This window comes from Lepidochelys kempii, chromosome 1 (genome assembly GCF_965140265.1).
Source record: "Lepidochelys kempii isolate rLepKem1 chromosome 1, rLepKem1.hap2, whole genome shotgun sequence".
NCBI classification, from domain to species: Eukaryota; Metazoa; Chordata; order Testudines; family Cheloniidae; genus Lepidochelys; species Lepidochelys kempii.
In genome coordinates this window covers 2,276,511-2,303,055 of record NC_133256.1, presented here as the reverse complement: position 1 = coordinate 2,303,055, position 26,545 = coordinate 2,276,511, and the positions used below count along the sequence as shown (strand labels likewise).

Below are 26,545 nucleotides of genomic sequence, written 5' to 3'. Positions count from 1 at the left end.
CATCCATTTTTGGGGGGTAAGTTTTTTTCATACAAAACAGATCATTTTTTCTCTGAAAGCTCAGCTGCCATGATGCTGCCCAGCTGCAGCTGCCTGGGTCCCCATGAGCAATTGGAGGTTTTTCATCTGCCTCTCCCTTATAACATAAATGAAGGTTGCACTGATGGAGTGTATGGCTGCACTCTGGGTAAGGAAAGGTCTAAACTTCCCAACCAGTCTGCGGCTGGGGCATTGTGCCTATCAGCTACTCTAACCAGCCTTCCCATCTCTGTGCAGCATCTGCCACCCTGTACAATGACACTTCAACAGCTCCTGCAGGCAGAGACTACTGAGACAGGTCCTGGTAGCACATCTGAGATGATTCTGTGCTAGCCGGGAGCTGGAGAGGGTTGAGCTAGAGCAGTTGTGGAGGTGCAGAGATTGGGGGAGGGTAGCTACCAGTGGATCATTGAGATCTGTACCTAACTTTGGGGATCCCTGTATTCTGGGGGTCACTGTTTCTTCCTCAGGGAAAAGGGAAGGGACCCCTCCTATGAGAACAGTCGGAGGGAATTTGCCCTGTAGGGAGCCTTGTGAAATCTTCCTTCCCTGGCTGCACCTTGGGTTTGCAATGCAGGAGAGGGGGCTGCTGGGGAGAAATCTGAATCTATATCGATTAATTAATATTTATTATTATTATTATTATTATTATTATTATTATTATTTCAGCAAGATCAAGCTGTGACAACAGCGTTACCACTTGGCCACCCCCGAGGTAGCCCTGTGACTAATCAGAACCATATAAACAGTGATGACAAGCCCGGATTCCAGGAGCAGAGCCTGCAGCAGGGCTTGTGCTGCCGTCCAGTTGGGCAGCATCACCACACGTCCCCTGTGATTTGGCCTCCTGAAGCTTGCCCTTGGCCGTGACAGGGGTTAAAGCTGGTGCACAGTAAGCCAAGCAGCTGAGGTTCCCTAATGGCCAGGTGGCCCCAAGGGACTGTGCCGGCATGCTTCATAAGGAGAGTTGCCTCCCTATCTGAACAGATACTGACTGCTGCCCATGTAACCTCTCCGATGACTCCTTGTCCTTTAGGGTGAAGACCTCTGGTATCAGGAGCTCCCCTTCTAGCAGGAACTAGGTATGTTGGCAGGTTTCACCATCTTTGAAATGTGGAGTTTAGGGGAAAGGCTGGAAGCTGTTTCTATTTGCAGATGTTCTGTGCGGTGGCAGAGGACACAGCTGGGCTGGAGGGGTGACTCAGTGACGGGGCTGGAGGGCAGGCAGCGCTAGGTAGCTTGGGAACCCCTCCCCTACATGTAGCCAGGATCCTCGGTGGGCTATTCATGCTACACATAAATCTGAGATTCAAAGTGAGCTTGGAGTATTAAAAACCCAGGTCCTATTTCTAGATCTGCCGTTTGCTTTAGGGCCGATCCTGCCAGGGGCTGAGCAAGAGGAGACCCCACAGAATGTCAGTGACTAGTTCCCAAATCGCCTCAGGTTTATTTGCTCCTGGAAATTTAATCAGTAAATGCATTTTAAAAGGTTTTATAATCTGGCTCGATTGTAAAGGCAGGAATCCAGAGCTGTGTTGCTCTGTGGTAACAGGGCTGATAAGGCATATTTCTGTTTCCTGATTGGCTGAGGGCTCCAGGTTTTTTATCCTGTAGATACCCCTCAGAGTTACAGGGTTACTGGCATCTCTGCCCCCTCTCTGGTCTCCGAGTGCCAGATGTCAAGCATCATAGCCTACACACTCGTGGGGTGGAATCCCCCTAACCTGCCAGGACCCTTTGTAGCCTTCACGCTCACGAGGTGGAAATTCGGGATCCTCCACCCTCAGACTGGGCCCTGGGCTACAGCACACCGGAGGTCAACTGTGCTTGCTGAGTAGGTCCGAGTGGGTTCAACACCTGAGGTTCTTCCCTTTGGGAGTCAGTGACGAGTGGTGAGACAAGTCACCAGTCAGGTTTCTAGAACCAAAATACTGTTTAATCTGAACAGCAGGAAGAAAGCATAACATGGGAGAATAAGAAGTTCTCTGACTCCAAGTCCTCCCACTCTGATGGGGACCCAGGCAGGCCGAGGGCCTTCAAATTTCCCCAGCGGTGTCTGTGCCTGTCAGTCTGAAGAGCTTCTCAGCAACAACTGCCCAGCATCTGGAGAGACTCCCAGCACTGGCAAAACAAGCTGTGTAACGTGTCTGGAGCCCGGAAACAAGCTCTTCCCAGCTTGTATCTCCAGTGTGGTCTCTCACCCTCCCTGGGGTGGTTACTGAGCGATGGCTCTTCTTGAGCTGTTGCTTCCCTTCCTGCTTGTTTTCCAGCAGCCTGCTGTTAAATAAGAAGTGCCATACTGGTTTCAGCCAATAGAGCCATAACATAAACATCCCAATAGTTAACCCTATATAGCTCTGCAGCAAACATCCCCAGAACTGGGTTTAACATGTCCATACATTATGGCAGCTCAGCTCCATGTCTGACAGTATGCCATTCCTGGGTACTACAGATTTTATGAGTACAGGATAGAGACAGCCAGAGAGAGAGAGAGAGAGCAATAGACTACTTTCACATGTGAAATGAAGTTTCATTTCCATGAATACTCATGCATCTGACTTTCAAATCCACTTCCTGCAAACCCTCATCGTGCCTCAATAACAGCTGCTGGGGTTACTATGTACTAGAGAGTGATAGCTCAGGGAATGAATATTTTCTATACTGATCCCAATGCCTGTTACCACTCCGGACACAGGCTACAGACTGACAGAACAGAACCCAAGGAGAACCAGTCAGCTATTAACCCAGGGACAGAGAATTATAGAATATCAGGGTTGGAAGGGACCTCAGGAGGTCATCTAGTCCAACCCCCTGCTCAAAGCAGGACCAATCCCCAACTAAATCATCCCAGCCAGGAGAAATCCAAATGAGAGATGCTACATTTTAAGTCCCACTCCAACCTGAGAAATCACCTCTGAAAGAAGATCAGAAGAGAAAGAATGGGTTGATGTGTGTGTGCTAAGGTACGGATGTGTAAATGTTATGTCAAATTTTTTCATTGTAATACAAATATTACAAACCAAATATTCATGACATGCCTGTATATCTAAAGCAAGCAGCAGAGTTGTTCTAATCTCTACAGGAAGGAGCAGCAGTAACTTTACTGCTTAATGGCTTTGGCTTTAGAAAGTATTATAGAAGTACTTCACATTATGTTTGCAATGGGTTTGTGCTATTAACTCTTTGTGCTGAACAGTTGTATGATACTGTCTCCTGGTAACTGACCGGAAGCTGCTTATAACACTTACATTCAGGGTTGTCCATTCAATCACTCTGCAATACATGTGCAAGAACATAAGACTTTCCAAAAAGTCCTGAGAGACTTTTGGTCCGTGTTTCAGCAAAGAGTAGAGCTGAGGGGCAAAAAAGGGGAGTGTAATCGTGGATGTAAGTAATTTATGCCCCTTACATTTTACATGAGCATGGCTGAAGTAACTTGCACACTCAGCTGGATATTAGAGCAAACATAGTAACATAGTTTTTGCACTATTCACCCATCTTTGCCACCTACTCCTCCCCCGCCCAACTGAAGTAACTGTCTGCGTTAGCTTGTAACTTGCCAGATATCTAGACCGTTGCATGGGGAGAGGATGCAGTTCCTGAGATCATGATGAGAGGCCTGTAGGATGATTGAACTCTTTGGATTCAGGCAAAGGCACTTCAGCTTCTCTTGGAGGGATTCTTGGGGGTCTGAGTATATCACCACAAGCACTTGTTAAGGGAAAGTTAACAGAGCCCAGTTCACACATGTAAATCTGGAGTGCGATAGTTTAAGTCAATGTTATTGAATTAAAATCCTAGCTCTAAGAATTTGCCCCATGTGCTGCAAAGAGGAAGTGGCTTAATTTGGACTCTCAAGCATGGAAAAGAAAATATATAATGAGGCAACAAAACACATTTATAAATAGCTTTAATGCAGAAGAGATATTTACAGTAACCATTTCCCCCATGAATTTCCCATGTGTTTACCCATATATCATGATACAGTAGGCCCCACTCAGAAGAGGAGGGCCAGAAAGGTGTCTGTGGTAAGGTCAATATTGTAAAATCACGCAGTGTTCAAGCAAGCTGTGGAACTCCCAGCCACTAGACATCAATGGATTAGCCGGATTGAAAAAGGAACTGGAAGTTTATGTGTGTTACTTGAAAATCCAATTCCAGTATTGAGGATTGTTTGAAAAAAGTCTTGGAAGGGCTCTAAACCTTCCTGATTTACACCACAAAATATGTCTAGCTAGGGGCATCAGAGGGAAACTTTCCCAAGGAGCAGGTTATCTCAGAGCTGCCTATTGCAGGGTTCCTTCAACTTTCTTCTGAAGCTTCTGGAACTGGCCTCTGGATATTAGGCTAGATGGACTGCAGGTCTGATCCAATCTGGCAGTGCCTATCTCCTATCAGTGATGTAAATCCAAGACAATGTTTTTGCTGATTCTCCTTGAGCTCCTAGTCTCTAGACTTGCACTGAGACCAGAAAGATGCTTCTCTAATTATCATCTAGTCTCCTGTTCTTTTTCCTTGCAGGAAGGAAAGTTCAAAACTCCTTGGACCTTCCCAGTCCATTATGTCAACTGTAAATGACACCAAATTCACACCTGCTGTGTTCCTTCTCACCAGGATACTTGGGCAGGAAGACGTTCATCTGCGGATCTCCATCCCCTTTTGTTTCATGTATCTTATTTCAATATTAGGAAATTCAGTCATTCTGTTCATTATTAAAACAGATCCAAGCCTCCATGAGTCCATGTACATTTTCCTTTCCATGTTGGCCATCACAGACCTTGGCTTATCGTTAGCCACAATACCGATGATACTGGGCATATTCTTGTTTAACTCTAGGGAGATAAGCTTTGATGCCTGTTTTGCCCAGCTGTTCTTCATCCACTCGCTTAAATTCATTGAATCCTCCATGCTCTTGTTGATGGCCTTTAACCGCTTCGTCGCAATCTGTAACCCACTGAGATATGTTTCCATCTTAACCCAGAAGAGAATAGGCAAGCTGGGATTTCTGTTTGTGCTAAGAGGGTTGGCCATAGCATTCCCAGTTCCCTTTCTCCTAAAACGGTTCCAATATTGTCGAGCTAATGTCCTGTCCCATTCCTACTGCCTGCACCAGGACGTTATTAAGATGGCTTGTTCGGACATCACAGTCAATAGCATCTATGGCTTGGTTGTTACACTGTTAACAGTGGGTTTGGACTCACTTCTCATCTTCCTCTCTTATGTGATGATCCTCAAAGCAGTGCTGAGCATTGCGTCCCAGGTGGAGTGCCTCAGGGCCTTGAACACCTGTGTCTCCCACTTCTGCGCTGTCCTGCTCTTCTACACTCCAGAAATTGGTTTGTCTGTGCTACACAGATTTGGGAAGGGCTCTTTTCCCTTATTTCAGATTCTCCTTGGCTACATCTACTTGCTGGTCCCACCTCTGATTAATTCAATTGTGTACAGCGTGAAAAGCAAACACCTTCGTGAGAGGATAATCAGAGTGTTCATCAAGTGAAGGTTCAGTTCATCACCTGGCTCCAGCGCTGGTGACACGGGGGATGAAAAACACGGGCCACCTAATGCAACCTGGACTCTTGCATCTTAGATGACATGAGCTACTGAGCTCCACTCTGTAGAGAGAGGTTCAGGTGGGGTCTAAGGACAGAGGTGGGTGAAGGAGGACAGCTCACTGGTGGATGGAGAGCAAGGCAGCCAGCAGCATTTAAAAAGTGACTGTGTTCATGGAGAGCCAGGGGACTGCTTGGATGTTGGCCCATAAAGAGCCCTATCAGTGGCTGCTCCCCTCTCAGAATTCCTGTCTATATAGTCAATAAAGAGAAAAGCGTTGGATGTTGTTTCCTGTTACACCTGGTCTGTCATTGTCCTGTCTCTGGTTAAACATCCATGAGCTATGAAGAAAGCTGCAGAGGTCTTCTGTGGTCACAGTCCTGGCCCTTCCTGAGCGCTCTGGGTACTGTGTGATCCATGGGTGCTGCAGCAGCTGTGGACAGCAGCTATTCAAGGGACAAGGATACTCACCCTTCCCCCATGCCCTCAGCCAGGTGCTTGTGACTGAGTCATGTCCAAGACTTGATAAATGCAGGAACCCCAGGAGAAGCCATTCAGGCAGCCCACCCTGTTGATGGCTTTGCACACACGACACGCCTGCTTATCCCAAACGCAGCTGGCCATAATGCCACCAAGGCAGAGCAGAGCTGTGTGTGTGAGTGGTGATCTGATACACAGGAGTCCCGGCAAGAGACTAATGCAAAGGGGTGGAAACAGGCCTCAGCTCCCCAACAGAGCCACGGTTAGCTCCTATCCCAGCCCAGCCCACTCAGGGTAGGGAGACCACCTTTTCAAAAGGGAAAAGTAGGACACATGTAGGAGCCCCATCTCTTCCCTGATCCCACCCCTACCCCTCTTCTTCACCTCAAAGACTTTCAATCTGTAACATATTTACCAGCTTAACACCCCTTTGCGGTAGGGCAGAGCGTTTAACACCTCTGGGCAGACCTTCCCCTGCTGGTGACACCCATGTTCTGAAAGAGGACACAGCCCCCTGCCCTGCACTACAAGGCCCCAGCCCCAGGCCCTTAAAGAAACAGTAGCCTGGAATTTCCCAAAGCTTTAACTATTACCCAGGACCATCTTCCTGTCTCCCAGTAGCTGTCTCTACTAGAACTCTGTCAGCTCCAAAAGTCACAGGAAGCTTAAAGGGCCACACCCTGGAGCAAAGGTTGACTGACCCTTCTAATCTTTCCTACCCATAAAGGGGAGAGTCTCCAACATACCATCTCTAATGGCAACTGAATTAGGGTGATCACCCATCCCAAATTGGGCAGGAGAGACCTGAAATACAGAGTTTGATTCCTGGTCCCAGGCTAAATGACTCCAGGATAACATTTGTCCCAAATTCCTTGTAGTGATGCTCCACAATGGACAGAGGCCCATAGGAAGCACCGCCCTTTTCCAGGTAGGGATGCTGAGGTGGTCCTTAGCGCCCCCTCACTATGAAGCCCTGCCCCCTGCTCCTCTTTCCCAGAAGGCCCTGCCCCCAGCTCGAGGCAGGTGAAGGGTCCCGGGTTCTCCAAAGCAGATCTGGCTTCTGGCCTCTCCAGGGGGTGGAGCTCTCTAAAACACAGGCTCTCCTACACTCTGGCCCCATTCTTCTCCTTTACTCAGGAGCCCCCGCACCGACGTCCCTGCTGGGGTCAGCCTTGTTTCAGGCTTGCTGCAACCCCTGTTCCTCTTTTTCCCTGGAGGCCCCGCCCCTGCCTCATCTCTTCCCACTAAGCCCTGCCCCCTGTGCCTCCACTACCCCAGAGGCTCCTTCCCCTGGCCAGGCCAGAGCCAGACTGTGGTAAGAGCCACCCCAAGAGCCCAAGCTGCTGTGAGGAGCCCCAGACTCTCCACCTTCCCTGGGAGTTCATCCGGGGGGGGGCAGGGACCCAGGCTGGGGGCTCCTCACAATGGCTCTGGCTCCGTGGACAGCTCTTACCATGGCCCGGCGCTAGCTTCTGGTCTGGAGAGGGGGTGGAGCCTTGGGTAATGAGGAGGAGCAGGGGGTGGGGTCCTGGGAGAAGAGATGGGGCAGAGGGTGGGGCAGAGGGTGAAGATGAGGAGCAGAGGGTTGGGCTTCAAGGGGATAGGAGAGGAATGGGGCGAGGTCACAAAGGGGACAGGACTCCTGCCTGTGTCCCACTTGTGCCTTTTGAAGAGGTGGTCACCCTACACTGAATGGGCTGGGCTGGGATAGGAGACAGCCGTGCCTCTGTGAGGGAGCTGAGGACCATTTCCACTCCTTTAGAAGCAGCTGGAGCAGCACAAATGGAGGAGGAGGGAATCTAGGCCGGAGCCTCTTGCCAGTACTCCTCTGTGTCAGACCCAGACTCACACATGCCGCTCTTTCCTGCCTTGGTGGGGAGTGGGCTTAGCAGGTGTACGGTGTGCAGAGCCATCAAAGGGGCTGCCCACATGGCTTCTCCTGGGACTGCTGCATTAATCATGTCTCTGACAGGATTCAGTCACGTGCACATGGCTGAGCACATAGGGGAGGGGTAGTATCTGAGCCCCTTGAATACGCCTGTCCACAGCTGGAGCAGACCTCCTGGATCACACAGATTCCAGAGCTCTCAGGAAGGGCCAGGACTCTGACTGCAGAACAGCTCCGCAGATTTTTTCATGGCCCATGGATGTTTAGCCAGAGATGGGACAGTGACAGGCCAGGTGTAACGGGAAATGACATCCCTGTCCCTTCTCTTTATTAACTGTATCAGGAGAAATTCTAATGTCAGAGCAGCCACCAAAACGGCTCTCTATGGGCCAACATCCCAGCGGTCCCCTGGCTCTCCATGAACACAGTCACTTTGTAAATGCTGCTGTCTGCCTTGGTCTCCTTCCCCCAAGAGCGCTGTCCTCACTCACCAGCAGGTGGGAACGGCGACTATACCATTGCTTCAGGTCTCACACCACATCTGAACCTCTCTCTACAGAGTGTAGATCAGTAGCTTAAGCCACCTCGGATGTAAGGGTCGAGGATTAATTAGATGTGTGACAGTATTGACGTGAACTGTGACCGTATAGACCATTGTTGCAACCAAGGTCCTATAGTTGCACCAAATCTTGTACGAAGGAGGTCAAGTAGGTGTCTATGAAAAGGTTATGATTTGCTTGTTATGATTATGCTATCTGTATTCATGTATCATTTTGTATTTAATGTTATAAGTATTGGTTCTATACCTGTTTCAAATGTTGGCTCCTGGGGTAACGCCCACGAAGTAATCAGCCAGATATGCTGTCAAGGTTACTTCCTCACTCTGAACTCTAGGGTACAGATGTGGGGACCTGCATGAAAACCTCCTAAGCTTACTTTTACCAGCTTAGGTTAAAACTTCCCCAAGGTACAAATTAATTTTACCCTTTGCCCTTGGAATTTCCACTGCCACCACCAAACATTAACTGGGTTTACTGGGAAACGTAGTTTGGACATGTCTTTCCCCCCCAGATCCTCCCAACCCTTGCACCCCACTTCCTGGGGAAGGTTTGGTAAAAATCCTCACCAATTTGCATAGGTGAACACAGACCCAAACCCTTGGATCTGAGAACAATGAAAAAGCATTCTGTTTTCTTACAAGAAGACTTTTAATAGAAGTAAAGGAATCACCTCTGTAAAATCAGGATGGTAGATACCTTACAGGGTAATTAGATTCAAAACATAGAGAATCCCTCTAGGCAAAACCTTAAGTTACAAAAAAGACACACAGACAGGAATAGCCATTCTATTCAGCACAGCTATTTTCTCAGCCATTTAAAGAAATCATAATCTAACACATACCTAGCTAGATTACTTACTAAATTCTAAGTTTCCATTCCTATTCTGTCCCCGGCAAAAGCATCACACAGACAGCCCCAGACCCTTTGTTTTTCTCCCTCCTCCCAGCTTTTGAAAGTATCTTGTCTCCTCATTGGTCATTTTGGTCAGGTGCCAGCGAGGTTACCTTTAGCTTCTTAACCCTTTACAGGTGAGAGGATTTTTCCTCTGGCCAGGAGGGATTTTAAAGGTGTTTACCCTTCCCTTTATATTTATGACATATGCCATGTAAGATATCTGCAAAAATGCTATAATTTGCCAGATATGATCATTTTGTTTATATGTTTGTATCACCTTTGTATTCTGAGTTATAGACATGTATGTATGTCTGTATTTCAAACTGGTGCTCTGCTTCTGAGTGACAACCCCAGACTGTTCGGCATCAGCACTCCTAGCCTGCTTCATAGCCCATTAAGGACCATCAACTATACAACTGACCCATGGAGAGAAGGCAGTTCCACCTTGTGGCTCAGCAAGACATGCAGGGACATGCCTATGGACAGAACTCTAAGGTTTCCAAGCCATATGTTGGGCACCTTGTGTTTGAAACAAAGGAAGCACAGGCTGCACGGTAAGGGACTATAAAAGGCAGCTGCATCTTCTCCATTTTGTCTTCAATCCTGCTCCTTACCTCTGGAGGAACTTTGCTACAAACTGAAGCTTTGAACAATGGACTTGAATGACCCATCCAAGCTGTAGATGTACTCCAGAGACTTAACTTAAGCCAGCAGTTTATTTCATCACAGCTACAAGCCTGAAACAAGAACTGTGCACTGCATTTTGCCATTACTTTATGTAGTTGATTCCGTTAAACCAATTTTAACGCTCATCTGTATTTCTCGCTTTTTATGAATAAACCTTTAGATTTTAGATTCTAAAGCAGAGGTGGGTAAACTATGGCTCGGGACCCACATCCGGCCCAAAGGACCCTCCTGCCCAGCCCCTGAGCTCCTGGCTGGGGAGGCTACCCCTGACCCCTTACCCACAGCCTCACCTCGCCGCCGGGGCAATGCTCTGTACGATGGAGCTGTGAGCTCCTGGGGCAGTGCAGCTGCAAAGACCGGCCTGACCTGGTGCTCTGTGCTGCGAGATGGCAGAGGCAGCATGGCCTGGCTCCAGCCGGGCGGCATGGCTGTAGAGCCTCCAGCCACCAGTGCTCCAGGCAGTGCGGTAAGGGGACACGGAGCAGGGGGAGTTGGATAGAAGGCAGGGGATTTCGGGGTGGTGGTCAAAGGGCGGGGGTGTGGATAGGGATTGGGGTGGGAACAGGAGGTTGAATGGGGGCAGGAGTCCCCCGGGGGGTGGATAGGAGATGGGGGCTGGGTCATGACCCTCTCCCCTAACCGGCCCTCCATACAATTTCCAAAACCCGATGCGGCCCCCAGGCCAAAAAGTTTGCCCAGCCCCTGTTCTAAAGGATTGGCAACAGCGTGATTTGTGGGTAAGATCTGACTTGTATATTGATCTGTGTCTGGGTCTTGGTCCTTTGGAATCAGGAGATCCTTTTTTATTTTAACTGGGGTACTGGTTTTTATAACCATTCATCCCCAAAACGAGCGGAACTGGTGGTGATACTGGGAAACTGGAGTATCTGAGGGAATTCCTTGTATGACTTCTGGTTAGCCAGTGGGGTGAAACCAAAGTCCACTCTGTTTGGCTGGTTTGGTGTGCCTTAGTAGTAAGGAACCCCCCAGCTCTGGGCTGTGACTGAATTGATACTCTCAGTTGTGTCCCGCCAGAGACCACTTTGTTACAAGGTGGCCCATGTTTTTCATCTCCCATGTCACCAGCACTGGAGCCAGGTGATGAACTGACCCTTCACTTGGTGAACACCCTGATTATCGTTGCACGAAGGTGTTTGCTTTTCACGCTGTACACAATTGGGTTCATCGGGGTGGGACCAGCAAGTAGATGTAGCCCAGGAGAATCTGAAGCAAGGGAGAAGGCCCTTCCCGAATCTGTGTATCACAGACAGTTCGATTATTGCTGTGTAGAAGAGCAGGACAGCACAGAGGTGGGAGACGCAGGTGTTCAGGGCCCTGAGACACTCCATGGGTGATGCGATGCTCAACACTGTTTTGAGGATCATCACATAAGAGAGGAAGATGAGCAGCGAGTCCAACCCCAATGTTAAGTGTGCAACAGACAAGCCATAGATGCTGTTGACTGTGATATCTGAACAAGCCATCTTCATGACCTCCTGGTGCAGGCAGTAGGAATGGGAGAGGACATTGGTTCGACAGTATTGGAACCGTTTCAGGAGAAAGGGGAGTGGGAATATTAAGGCCACCCCTTTCAGCATAAACACCAGTCTCATCCTGGTTATTCTCTGTGGGGTTAAGATGGAAGCATATCTCAGCGGGTCATGGATTGCAACAAAGCGGTCAAAGGCCATCAACAAGAGCATGGAGGATTCAGTGCACTGAAGCAAGTCGATGAAGAACACCTGGGCAAAACAGGAATTGAGACTGATCTCCCTAACATTAAACAAGAATATACCCAGTGTCGTCAACAAGGTGGCTATCGATAAACCAAGATCTGTGACAGCCAACATGGAAAGGAAAATGTACATGGGCTCATGGAGGCTTGGATATGTTTTTATAATGAACAGAATGACTGAATTTCCTGCTATCGAAATAACATACATTAAGCAGAAGGGGACAGATATCCAGAGATGGACTTTTTCCTGCCCAGGTATCCCAGTGAGAAGGAACACTGCAGAGTTGAATTTGGTGTTATTGACAGCTGACATAATGGACTGGGCAGGTCACAGGAATTTTGAAATTTCCTTCCTGAAAGGAAAAAGAACAGAAGACTAAATTATATTTAACTAGACTTCTTTCTCCTCTCAGTACAAGTCTAGAGACTCCCAGGAGTTCAAGGAAGATCAGCAAAAATATAACAAAAGAAAATAACAACAAACAAAGAAAATAACAGAACGCCGCTAGCCGTCACCTTCACCCCCAACTAAAACCCCTCCAACGCATTATTAAGGATCTACAACCTATCCTAAAGGATGACCCAACACTCTCACAAATCTTGGGAGACAGGCCAGTCCTTGCCTACAGACAGCCCCGCAACCTGAAGCAAATACTCACCAACAACCACATACCACACAACAGAACCACTAACCCAGGAACTTATCCTTGCAACAAAGCCCGTTGCCAATTGTGCCCACATATCTATTCAGGGGACACCATCACAGGGCCTAATAACATCAGCCACACTATCAGAGGCTCGTTCACCTGCACATCCACCAATGTGATATATGCCATCATGTGCCAGCAATGCCCCTCTGCCATATACATTGGTCAAACTGGACAGTCTCTACGTAAAAGAATAAATGGACACAAATCAGATGTCAAGAATTATAACATTCATAAACCAGTCGGAGAACACTTCAATCTCTCTGGTCATGCAATCACAGACATGAAGGTCGCTATCTTAAAACAAAAAAACTTCAAATCCAGACTCCAGCGAGAAACTGCTGAATTGGAATTCATTTGCAAATTGGATACTATTAATTTAGGCTTAAATAGAGACTGGGAGTGGCTAAGTCATTATGCAAGGTAGCCTGTTTCCTCTTGTTTTTTCCGACCCCACCCAGATGTTCTGGTTTAACTTGGATTTAAACTTGAAGAGTGGTCAGTTTGGATGAGCTATTACCAGCAGGAGAGTGAGTTTGTGTGTGTATGGGGGTGGGGGGGATGTGAGAAAACTTGGATTTGTGCAGGAAATAGCCCAACTTGATTGTCATGCACATTGTGTAAAGAGTTGTCACTTTGGATGGGCTATCACCAGCAGGAGAGTGAATTTGTGTGGGGGGGTGGAGGGTGAGAAAACCTGGATTTGTGCTGGAAATGGCCCACCTGATAATCACTTTAGATAAGCTATTACCAGCAGGACAGTGGGGTGGGAGTAGGTATTGTTTCATATTCTCTGTGTATATATAAAGCCTGCTGCAGTTTCCACGATATGCATCTGAGGAAGTGAGCTGTAGCTCACGAAAGCTTATGCTCTAATAAATTGGTTAGTCTCTAAGGTGCCACAAGTACTCCTTTTCTTTTTGCGAATACAGACTAACACGGCTGTTACTCTGAAACCAGCAAAAATATAGTTTTGGATTTACACAACCAATAGGAAGATAGGCACTGCCAGACTGGATCAGATCAGCAGTCCATCTAGCCCAGTGTCCAGTTCCAGATGCTTCAGAGGAAGGTGGAAAAAGCCCTGCAATAGGCAGCTATGAGATAACCTGCTCCCACGGATAGTTTCCCCCTTATACCCATTAGACACATTTTTGATGTAAATCAAGAAGGATTAGATCTCTTCCAAGAGTTTTTAAAACCATCCTCACTGCTGTAATTGTATTTTCTTGTTATCCATATAAACATCCAGTCCCTCTTCGAATCCTGCTAAGCTTTTGGCCCCATTGATATCTTGTGGCTGGGAGTTCCACAGCCTACTTGAGAGCTCTGTGATTTTCAGTTGTGAATTTACCACAGACAACCTTTTTTGCCGTCTACTTCTGAGTATGGCCCATTATATGATGATGTATTTATGAACACATGGCAAGTGCATGGTGAAAACAGTCATTCTATCTATCTATCTATCTATCTATCTATCTATCTATCTATCTATCTATCTATCTATTTCATTTTCTCCAGTCCTGAGAGTCCAAATTAAGCTACTCCCTCCTTGCAGTACATGAGATAAATTCTTAGAGCCAAGATTTTAATTCAATAACTTTGACTTCAACTGTGTCATTCCAGATTTACATTTGTAAATTCAGTCAGAACTGGGCTATATTAACTTTCTCTTACCCAATACTCCCCTGTGATACACTCTGACCCCCAAGAATCCCTCCAACAGGTGCTGAAGTGCTTTGCCTGGCCAATGTTGACTGAATCCAGAAGATCTGATCAGACTACAGGCTTCTCCTCACACTCACAGGACCTGCATCCTCTCCCCATGCAAGGGTCTGTAGATATCTGGAACTTACAAGCTAACACAGAGGGCTACTTCACCTGTGTGGGGGAGAGGTTGGTGTCACAAATGACTGAATTGTGCAAACACTATGGTTGCACTAGTATCCACTTGAGTGTGCAAGTTACTTTAGCCAGGCTTGTGTCACTGTAGATAGGCATACATTACATATAACCACTAATACACTCCCCTTTCCTGTACCTCAGCTCTGCTCTGCTGAAATAGAGGCCAGTGGTTCTGTTCTCTCATGACCTTTTGGAAATTCTTGCACAGGTATTGCAAAGAAGTTCCGTTTATGACCCTGAACGTAAGTTTTAGATAAAGCTTCTGGTCAGTTACCGGGGCGGTATCATACAGTTGTTCACTGAACAAAGAGTTAATGGCAGAAACCCATTGCAAACAGTATGTTCAGAACTACTTTGTAAAACAAAAGCCATTAAGCAATAAAGCTGTCACTCCTCCTTCCTGTAGAGATTCCAACAACTCTGCTGCTGGCTTTCAATATTCATGCCAAGTCATGAAAGTTTGGTTTGCAATATTTGTATTACAATGAAAAGTTTAGCATAACATTTACACATCTGTACTTTAGTACACTCATGTCAACAAATTCTTTCCCCTCTGGTCTTTTTTCAGAAATGATTTCTCAGGTGAGAATAGAACTTTAAATGTAGAGTCTGTCATTTAAATGTCTTCACAAACTGAAAAGATTGCAATGTCTCAGCCCTCATTCAGTCACTTGTTGGCAAACAAAAATCCAGTAGCTGTCCTCTGTCCTTCTGTTAATAGCTGACTGGTTCTGCTCAGGTTCTGTTGTGTCAGTCTGTAGCCTTTATCTGCAGCATTAAGATTAATATTGAAAATACTCATTCCCTGAGCTCTCACTGTCTAGTATTTATATGATGGGTTCTTTCATTGGGACCCCCTTGGGACTGTCACTTGATTTGCTGAGATTCCACTGAGCCTTACCCTTCTGCCAATATGGACACTCCTTAACTCTGTCTTCCTGAGCTAGACCCTCTTGGCTTCCTCCAGCACAGATCCAGAGATAGGGCCACACCCCTCTGCAAAATACAGACACGAGATCAGCTCCATTCTCGGAAGACTCGGTTAAAGGGACTTGCCTCAGCATCCCAGTGCACAGCCTTTCTGGGAGCCTGAACCCCAGATAAATTCATTGATGTTATTCACCCTCTTTCTCAAAGTAAAGAGAGATATACACAGACTGGTTGCCCCTAGGAAACAATTACTTACACTGGGTTTATTAATAAACAAAACTGATTTTATTAAGTATAAAAGGTAGGATTTAAGTGATCATAAGAGATAACAGACAGAACAAAGTAGGTTACTAAGCAAAATAAAACAAACATGAATGGCTAAGCTTAATACGCTAAGAAATTGTTACATGTAAAATCACCCTCAAAGATGTTTCAATAAACTTCTTTCACGGAATATTCCTTCCTAGTCTGAGCACAATCCTAATCCGAGCCCAGCTGAGTCCTCTGCCACTGCACAGAATATCTGCAAATGTTAACAATTCACAGCCTTTATTCTTCACTTCACGTTTTAAAGATAGTGAAACTTGCCAACATACCTAGTTCCTGCTAGATGGGGAGCCGCTGACACCAGAGATCTTCACCTGAAACGACAAGGAGTCATCGGAGAGGTGGCATGGGCAGTAGGCAGTATCTGTTCAGACAGGGGAGGCTTTTATAGAGGCTCGTTTTTATGAAGTATGCCTGCACATTCCCTTGGGGGCCACTTGGCCATCAGGGAACCTCAGGAAAGCTCACCAGCTTTAGTCCCCATCATGGCCCATGGCAAACTGCAGGAGGCCAAATCACAGGGGATGGGTGGTGGTGCTGCCTAACTAGACTGCAGCAAATGCCCTGTTGCAGGCTCCATTCCTGGAATCCTTGGGGGCAGGTATAAACCTGTTGAAATAGTAATAATAATAATAATAATAAACAACCCTATTTGTCCCCGGCACCTCCCTTTCCTGCATTACAAACTCTTGGTTCAGACCAGAGAAGGGAGATTCCACAAGGCTCCCCACATGGAAATTTACCTCAGATTGTTCCAGGAGGGGAGGTCCTGTCCCTTCTCCCTGAGGAATGAAATGGGGGACCCAGGATCCGCAGATCCCCAAAGTTATATACAGATCTCAATGATCCACTGGTAGCTAGGCCCACTCACCCACAATCTCTGGGCCTCTACAACCACTCCAGGACCCTCTCCAGCTCCCTTCTAGCACAGGTTCATCAGTGATGTGCTACCAGGGCCTGTCACAGCAGCCACTGCCCACGGGACTTGCTGAGGGGGGTGTTGTACAGGGTGGCAGGGGCTGCACAGAGATGGGAGGGCTGGTTAGAGTAGCTGAGGGGCACGACACCCCAGCCCTAGACTGGGCAGGAGGTTTCAATCTTTCCATGTCCAGAGTGCAGCCCGAGACTCCGTCAGTGCAACCTTCATTTATGTTACGAGGGAGAAGCAGATGAAAAGCCTCCAGTTTCGCTTGGGGATCCAGGCAGTTGCAGCTAGGCAGCATCATGGCAGCTGAGCTTACAAAGAAAAACTATCTGTTTTCTATGAAAACTCACCTTCCAAAAATGGATGAAAATGAAACATTTTAGTTTGGGTCAATTTTTTTCATGGGGGGGGGACTCTGTTTTCCAGCCCAGCTGTAGCTCAAACCATGAGCCCCTGTGACTTCTACTACAGAACTATGCCCCGAGGGGGCAGCACTCTCCCTCCATCGGCTTCTTACACAGAGCAGCCCCTGGACGTCTTCTACGGTGGCTATGCCAGGTCTGTAACACAGGGAGCTCCTGGAAAAGGCTTGTCTGGAGCAGTCCATTCATCAATGGCACAATTTAAGAACTTAAGAATGGCCATATTGGGTCAGATCAATGGTGCATCTAGCCCAGTGTCGTGTCTTGTGACAGCGGCCAGTGCAGATACTTCAGAGGGAAAGAATACAACAGGGCAATTAACAAGTGATCCATCCCCTGCGTTTCCTCACATATTCTGGCAGTCAGAGGTTTAGGGACACCCAGAACATGCGGCTTGATCATTTTGGCTAATAGCTATTGATGGACCTGTCCTCTATGCACTTATCTAAACCTTTTTTAGACCCAGTTATACTTTTGGATTTCACAACATTCTTAGTTAATGAGTTCCTCTGGTTGACTGGGGGTTGTGTGAAAAAAGTACTTTTGTTGGTTTGTTTTAAACCTGCTGCCTACTAACTTCATTTGGGTAAGCCCTGGTTCTTGTGAAGGGGTGAGTAACACTTCCATGTTCACTGTCTCCACACCACTCATGATTTTATAGACTTCAACCACATCCCTGCTTAGTCGGCTTTTTTCCAAGCTGAACAGTCCAGGCTTTTAATCTCTCTTCATCTGGAAGCTGTTCCATCCCCCTAAACATGTCTGTCATCCTTTGCAGTATTTTTTCAGTTCAAATATATCTTTTTTGAGATGGGGCTACCAGATCTGCACTCAGAATTCAAAGTGTGGGTCTACCGTGGATTTGTACAGAGGCAATATGGTACTTTCTCTCTCATTATCTATCCCTTTCCTAATGGTTCCCAATAGGCAGTGAGTGCAGCCCCCTCCTTTGGGGAGGCTAGCCCCACCAGACCCAGCGCTTCTGCCTGAGGCATCCTGCCATGACCATGCCCCCACATCTCGGCGATCCCCAGTGCCTCCCCAGCCCCCAAGGCTGGAGTCCCTAACAGCACCCAAGTCCCCACGGTGGGAGAAGCCCCGGGTCAGCCAGAGCCCCCCTGCGCAGCCGCACCTGGAACCCTCTGCTGGGACCCTAAGCTGCCTCGTGGAAAAAGCTTGTGTCTTCTCATGGGGAAAAGAGAAGACTGAGAGGGGACATAGAATCATAGAATATCAGGGTTGGAAGGGACCCCAGAAGGTCATCTAGTCCAACCCCCTGCTCGAAGCAAGACCAATTCCCAGTTAAATCATCCCAGCCAGGGCTTTGTCAAGCCTGACCTTAAAAACCTCTAAGGAAGGAGATTCTACCACCTCCCTAGGTAACACATTCCAGTGTTTCACCACCCTCCTAGTGAAAAAGTTTTTCCTAATATCCAATCTAAACCTCCCCCACTGCAACTTGAGACCATTACTCCTCGTTCTGTCATCTGCTACCATTGAGAACAGTCTAGAGCCATCCTCTTTGGAACCCCCTTTCAGGTAGTTGAAAGCAGCTATCAAATCCCCCCTCATTCTTCTCTTCTGCAGGCTAAACAATCCCAGCTCCCTCAGCCTCTCCTCATAAGTCATGTGTTCCAGTCCCCTAAACATTTTTGTTGCCCTTCGCTGGACTCTCTCCAATTTATCCACATCCTTCTTGTAGTGTGGGGCCCAAAACTGGACACAGTACTCCAGATGAGGCCTCACCAATGTCGAATAGAGGGAAACGATCACGTCCCTCGATCTGCTCGCTATGACCCTACTTATACATCCCAAAATGCCATTGGCCTTCTTGGCAACAAGGGCACACTGCTGACTCATATCCAGCTTCTCGTCCACTGTCACCCCTAGGTCCTTTTCCGCAGAGCTGCTGCCTAGCCATTCGGTCCCTAGTCTGTAGCGGTGCATTGGATTCTTCCGTCCTAAGTGCAGGACCCTGCACTTATCCTTATTGAACCTCATCAGATTTCTTTTGGCCCAATCCTCCAATTTGTCTAGGTCCTTCTGTATCCTATCCCTCCCCTCCAGTGTATCTACCACTCCTCCCAGTTTAGTATCATCCGCAAATTTGCTGAGAGTGCAATCCACACCATCCTCCAGATCATTTATGAAGATATTGAACAAAACCGGCCCCAGGACCGACCCTTGGGGCACTCCACTTGACACCGGCTGCCAACTAGACATGATAACAGTTTTCAAGTACATAAAAAGATTGTTACAAGGAGGATGGAGAAAATGTGTTCTCCTTAACCTCTGAGGGTAGGACAAGAAACAATGGGCTTAAATTGCAGCAAGGGAGGTTTAGGTTGGATATTAGGAAAATCTTCTTAACTGTCAAGGTGGTTAGGCACTGGAATAAATTGCCTAGGGAGGTTGTGGAATCTCCATCATTGGAGATTTTTAAGAACAGGTTAGACACCTGTCAGGGATGGTCTAAATGGTGCCTGGTTCTGCCATGAGTGCAGGGGACTGGACTTGATGACCTCTCGAGGTCCCTTCCTGTCCTATGATTCTGCGATTCCCCAAGAACCTGAGATTTTTATATGTGCCATGCAGGATCCAGGGCAGCTGAGGAGGCAGTTGTTACACTACCCCCAGATGGTTATGACTTAGGTATGTTGCATCTTGTACAAAACATGATTTGTGAGGTGTCTGGAACAATTATGGTTTGCAGAATATGATGATCCTATTTGTGTGCATGTGTTATTTTTGGATCTGAATTTATGAATATTGACTATGTATCTCTATTTCAAATGTAGTTACACCTGGGTGACACCCACTAGGCAAAATGCTTCCAGTCTAGACAGCTGGTTGTGAAGGGCCTATTCAGGGTAATTGGCAGTTAGGGGAAGCAATAGGCCTGAGGAGAAGCTTATCCCCCACCTGGTGAGCCTTCCTGAGAACGCTCCAGACTGCGTATGGATAATGGATGCTATGATTGAGGCAGGCAAGGGCATGTGACCAGACCACATGTCACTAAACTCCATTTTGGTACTTGTATTTTCCCACTATATTAGGTGGGTTGTGACATCACCTTTTGGCCTCACTCCTCACACAAGAGAACTCCTGGAAACACCCGAGGAGCAAAGACTGAACTGGGGGAAACGCTGGTCCCAGGCTAAAGGGATTTCTACCCTGTGTAGGGAAACTTGGTGGACTGCTTATACCATCAGTCAGAGTGCAAAATTGCTAATTCATACCCAATCTAACTTGTAGCTTAGGCTTAGTTTGTGGTTTTGTTAATTTGTTAGGTAATTGGCTTTGATCTGTTTGCTATCACTTATAATCACTGAAAATTATTTTTGTCATTAATAAACTTGTTTTATGCTTTATCTTTACCAGCATGTTTTGAGCAACAATCAGTGGAAAATCTCAGCTCTTCGTACAAAGGCTGTTGCATCTTTCCCACATCAAGAGGAAAGTGACCTAGACTATGGAGCTTATGCTGTACAGACTCCTGTGCAGTGCAAGATGGTATATGTGGCACTACGCTCCATAATTTTCATCGAAATATTGCTCTAATATAATTTTGGCATAACTAAGAACTGGTTTATGTGAGATGGGTCAAGTAAGATAGCATTGGAAAGGTGACGATTTACTGAATGTGATTATCCTATTTGTATGCATGTAGCATTTCTGCATCTGAAGGTAGGAATGTTGACTATGTATCAGTTACAAAAGTGTTTGCACCTGGGGAACACCCAGAATAAAAAATGCAATCAGTCTCACTGGTTAGTCAATGAGCCATTTCACCTTCCTGGAAAGATTCCTGGGATGCTCCAAACAACCTTTGACACATGTCTGACACGTACTGGACTCCATCCTGGACTGCTAGTATTTTTGCACTAGGGGGTGGGGATCAAACTGGGAAACAAAGGATTCCCGCTATATGTAAATCCTATTTAAGGCTGGGGAGTGAGATAATCAGGGTTCTTTTTTTCACTTAATCCCTCACCTCCCCCGCACCCCGGATGACTGCTGGAAACATCTAAGAAACAAGGACAAAGGGCAGGCTGGGAATCTGAGCCCAGGCTGGAAAAGGTGTCTGGCCTGTGAAAGGAATGCCTGGAGTTTTAAGCAGCAAGACAGAGCAGTTTGTCTTCAAGAAACTCTGCAACCTCCTTAAAACAACATTTAGGGTGAGAAATTACTATTTGCAGCCAGTTTCTTTCATGTATTAAGCTTAATTTGCATGTTTGTTTTATCTGCTCAGTAATCTGCTTTGATCTGTTTGCTATCCCTTATAATCACTAAAAAACTGGTTTTGTAGCTAATAGAATTGTTTTATTTTGTCTCAACCCAGTTTTTGGAATTTATAACGGGGGGGGGGGCAGGGCGAGGAAAGGGCTGTGCATATCTTCCTCCACATTGAGAGAGGAGGTGAGATTTAATTAGCTTACACTGTACAGTTCTCTGTGCAGTGCAAGACAATACAAATTTAGGTTTAGGGGGCGTGCACTTGAGTGCTGGGTAATTCTTTAGCTTAAAGACTTCCATGCAGAGCTGATTTCAGTATCTGTGTCTGTCTGCAGCTGGATATGTCCCTACCTGTGTGTGTGCTCTAGGAAGCTTGAGGGCCATGTGCAGCAGGAAAGGATGAGGGAGCCCAGGCTGGTGGAACAGGCAGGCTCAGTGTAACTCCAGTACATCAGGTAGCACCCCAGAAGGTGGTGGGCAACCCATCACAGTATAATACTGTGTTATAATACAGCAAACATGCAAGGTCGGGAAGATGGGAAATTGACTGTTGTCTCCTGCCTGACTTTGAGTGGCTTAGGTAAAGCATTCAGGCACCTTAGTTATGTGTTTGGCACCACCTGCTGTCATGGTGGGTGATAGCAGGGCTTGAAGACACTGGCTGTGTCACCAACAAAGCAGCGTAAGATTGGCTAGTCCAGATGAAGGGTTAAGGGGCACAGCTGTTCCCATGGCTCCTAGACTGCACCCTGTCACAGCGGTCTGTGTTTCTCAGCTTCCTGATTTCATCAGTAATCTCCATGGAGTGCAGTGAGATTACTGAAGAAGCTGATTTCAGAGTAACAGCCGTGTTAGTCTGTATTCGCAAAAAGAAAAGGAGTACTTGTGGCACCTTAGAGACTAACCAATTTATTTGAGCATGAGCTTTCGTCCTCCTCAGCTACCCTGGAACCTGCATAGTGCATAATAAGAAGCAAAAACTTCCCTGAGCAAACCCCTCAACCAGCATCCAGTGTCTGGTGGCTGCAGCTGTGCCAGGGGAGGCTTAGCCTGTCCTAGATCATTATATCCGCCACTTATGGTTTTCAACATTCTGTTACTTTTTTTGACTGACTCTGCACACACTGAGGGGACGTTTTCAGAGAACTATCCACAATGGCTCCAACATCTCTTTCTTGTGGAGTGGTAAAGGATAATTTGGAACCATCATTTTGTATGTATAGTGCGGATTATGTCTATTGCTTTGTATTCATTGATAATGATTGTATCTGCCATTTTGTTGCCCAGTCACTGTTCCAAGATCTTTGCAGTCTGCTTTGGACTTAAGTATACTGAATAATTTTGTATCATATGCAAATTTTACCACCTCACTGTTTATGCCTTTTTCCAGATCATTTATGAATATGTGGAACAGCATATCACTAACTACCCCTCTCCATTCTGAAAACTGACCATTTATTCCTACACTTTGTTTTCCATCTTTTAACCAGTTACTGATCCATGAGAGCACCTTCCTTCCTATCCTGTGACAGTTTACATGGCTTAAGATCCTTTGGTGAGGGTCATTCTCAAAGACTTTCTGAAAATCTATGTACACTATATCCACTGGATCCCCCTCTCAAAGAATTCTAATAGATTGGTGAGGCATGATTTCTCTTTCCAAAAGCCGTATCGACTCTTCCACAACAAATCATGTTCATGTATGTGTCTTAAAATTCTGTTTTTTTTTATTATAGTTTCAACCAATTTGCCTGGTACTGAAGTTAGAATTACTGGTCTGTAATTGCTGGGATAACCTCTGAAGTCTTTTAAAAAAAAATCAGGATCACATTAGCTATTTGCCAGTTCTCTGGTACAGAAGCTGATTTAAGTGATAGGTAACTTACCACAGTTACTAGTTTTGTCATTTGATATTTGAATTGCTTCGGAACTCTTAGGTGAATATTATCTGGTCCTGGGGACATTTACTATTTAATTTATCAGTTTGTTCTAAAACTTCTGTGATGGGTTGTCACCCCTGGGGTGCAGTCTGGAAGTTGGTGGAACCTCTGAGTCCCCTAATTTATCAGATCCCCACCCTTGCATACTTGCTTGAGTATAACCCCAGAATCATATGGTCTTGAACTGCACAGGGATCTATACAATGCAAACTCATTGATATAGGTCGATTTCCCCTCGATGTGTGAAAGACATGCAACAGCCATTGTTCACAGAGCTGAGATTTTCCCAGACTCTTCACTCAAAACACACTGGTTATGATAAAGCATAAAACAAGTTTATTAACTACAGAAGGATAGATTTTACAGGCAGGGTCTTGGGGAAACAGATGGGGCAGAGGGTGAGGTCTCAGGGAAAGAGACGGAACAGGGTGTGGGGCCTCAAGTGGGAAGAAGAGTGGCAGGGGCATGGTCACAGAGGGGACGGGGATCCTGCCTGCATTGGTCCTGCTTTTGCCTTTTGAAAAGGTGGTCACCCTACACTGAATGGGATGGGCTGGGATAGGAGCTAGCTGTGACTCTGTGCGGGAGCTGAGGACCATCTCAACCCCTATGCAACAGATGGGGCAGCACAAACAGAAGGGCTGCGGAGGGGATGTGGGTATGAGTCTCTTTCCAGGACTCCTCTGAGTCAGACACTCACTCACACATGCATCTCGGCTCTGCCTCTGTGGGGAGTGGATTCAGCAGGTGTTCTCTCTGCAGAGACGTCAACAGAGGTGGTGGGGGGCTATGTGAATGGCTTCTCCTGGGTCTCCTAGCTGAAGGAGTAGGGGAAGGGTGGGTATTTGTGCTCATGGATCGCGCAGCACCCTGAGCACTCAGGAAGGACCAGAACTGTGACTACAGAACAGCTCTGCAGCTTTTCTCATGGCCCATGGATGTTTAACCAGAGACGGGACAGGGACAGGCCAGGTGTAATGGGAAACAACATCCACGTCCCTTCTCTTTATTGACTGTATCAAGAAGAATTCTGAGGTCAGAACACCCACTGATATGGATCTTTATGGGCCAAACTCCTACCATTGCCCTGGCTCTCCATGAACACAGTCACTTTGTAAATCCTGCTGCCTGCCTTGTTCGCCATCCTCCAGTGTGTTGTCATAGAATCATAGAATATCAGGGTTGGAAGGGACCTCAGGAGGTCATCTAGTCCAACCCCCTGCTCAAAAGCAGGACCCATCCCCAATTAAATCATTCCAGCCAGGGCTTTGTCAAACCTGACCTTAAAAACATCTAAGGAAGGAGATTCTACCACTTCCCTAGGCAACTCATTCCAGTGTTTCACCACCCTCCTAGTGAAAAAGTTTTTCCTAATATCCAACCTAAACCTCCCCCACTGCAACTTGAGACCATTACTCCTTGTCCTCTCCTCTTCCACCACTGAGAATAGTCTAGAACCATCCTCTCTGGAAACACCTCTCAGGTAGTTGAAAGCAGCTATCAAATCCCCCCTCATTCTTCTCTTCTACAGACTAAACAATCCCAGTTCCCTCAGCCTCTCCTCATAAGTCATGTGTTCTAGACCCCTCATCATTTTTGTTGCCCTTTGCTGGACTCTTTCCAATTTTTCCACATCCTTCTTGTAGTGTGGGGCCCAAAACTGGACACAGTACTCCAGATGAGGCCTCACCAATGTCAAATAGAGGGGGACGATCACGTCCCTCGATCTGCTCGCTATGCCCCTACTTATACATCCCAAAATGCCATTGGCCTTCTTGGCAACAAGGGCACACTGCTGACTCATATCCAGCTTCTAGTCCACTGTCACCCCTAGGTCCTTTTCCGCAGAACTGCTGCCTAGCCATTCGGTCCCATTGTCCTCCATCACCATCCCCTGACCCATTGCTCCAGGCAACATACCCCATCAGAACTGTGCTCTACAGCATGGAAATCAGTAGCTCATGTCATCTCGGATATAAGGGTCCAGGATGGAATATGTTGCCATTATTTTTATCTCTGGTGTCACCAGCACTGGAGCCAGGTGATGAACTGACCCTTCATTTGACAAACACCCTGATTATCCTTGCACGAAGATGTCTACTTTTCACGCTATACACAATTGGGTTCATCAGGGGTGGAACCAGCAGGTAGATGTAGCCCAGGAGAATCTGAAGCAAGGGAGAAGAGCCCGTCCAGAATCTGTGTATCAGAGACAAGCTGAACTCTGGTATATAGAAGAGCAGGACAACGCAGAGATGGGAGACGCAGGTGTTCAGGGCCCTGAGGCACTCTGTATTGGACGTGATGCTCAGCACTGTTTTGAGGATCATCACATAAGAGAGGAAGATGAGCAGCGAGTCCAACCACATTGTAAAGAATGCAACAGATAAGCCATAGATGCTGTTCACTGTGATGTCCGAACAAGCCTTTTTCATGACCTCCTGGTGCAGGCAGTAAGAATGGGAGAGGACATTGGAACGACAGTATTGGAACCGTTTCAGGAGAATGGGGAGTGGGAATATTATGGCCACCCCTCTTAGCACACACACCAGTCCCATCTTGGATATTCTCGGCAGGGTTAAGATGGAAGCATATCTCAATGGGTTACAGATCGCAATGAATCGGTCAAAGGCCATCAACAAGAGCACGGAGGATTCAGTGCACTGAAGTGAGTGGATGAAGAACAACTGGGCAAAACAGGCATCCAGGCTGATCTCCCTAACATTAAACAAGAATGTGCCCAGTATCGTTGGTATTGTGGCTAACGATAAGCCAAGGTCTGTGACGGCCAACATGGAAAGGAAAATGTACATGGGCTCATGGAGGCTTGGATTTGTTTTTATAATGAACAGAATGACTGAATTTCCTACTATCGAAATAAGATACATTAAGCAGAAGGGGATAGAGATCCAGAGATAGACGTCTTCCTGGCCAGGTATCCCAGTGAGAAGAAACACTGCAAATTTGAATTTGGTGTCATTGACAGCTGACATAATGTACTGGGCAGGTCCAAGGAGATTTGAACTTTCCTTTCTGAAAGGAAAAAGAACAGGAGACTCAATGATAATTAGTAAGGCATTATTCTGCTCTCAGTGCAAGTATATAGACTCCCAGGAGCTCAAGGAAGATCAGCACAAATATAGTCTTGGATTTACACCACTGATAGGAAGATAGGCATTGCCAGGTTGGATCAGACCTGCAGTTCATCTAGTACAGTAACCAGTGGCCAGTTCCAAATGCTTCAGAGGAAGGTGGAAACAGCCCTGCAAGAGGCAGCTATGGGAAAACCTGCTCCAAAGGAAAGTTTCCCCCTGACACGC

At 46.8% G+C, this 26,545-nt stretch overlaps 2 protein-coding genes and 1 pseudogene across 2 annotated transcripts; 1 reads left to right on the top strand and 2 right to left on the bottom strand.

Annotated features, from left to right (window-relative positions):
- The first annotated feature begins 4,600 nt into the window (after nt 1–4,600).
- On the top strand, nt 4,601–5,536 carry LOC140915561 (olfactory receptor 51G2-like). The gene has a single exon (XM_073355389.1). It carries the CDS (start codon nt 4,601–4,603, stop codon nt 5,534–5,536), a length of 936 nt encoding a protein of 311 aa, XP_073211490.1.
- Nucleotides 5,537–11,212: 5,676 nt separating this feature from the next.
- On the bottom strand, nt 11,213–12,146 carry LOC140915511 (olfactory receptor 51G2-like; annotated as a pseudogene).
- Nucleotides 12,147–25,282: 13,136 nt separating this feature from the next.
- Nucleotides 25,283–26,218, bottom strand: LOC140915470 (olfactory receptor 51G2-like). The gene has a single exon (XM_073355119.1). It carries the CDS (start codon nt 26,216–26,218, stop codon nt 25,283–25,285), a length of 936 nt encoding a protein of 311 aa, XP_073211220.1.
- Between the last annotated feature and the right edge of the window lie 327 nt (nt 26,219–26,545).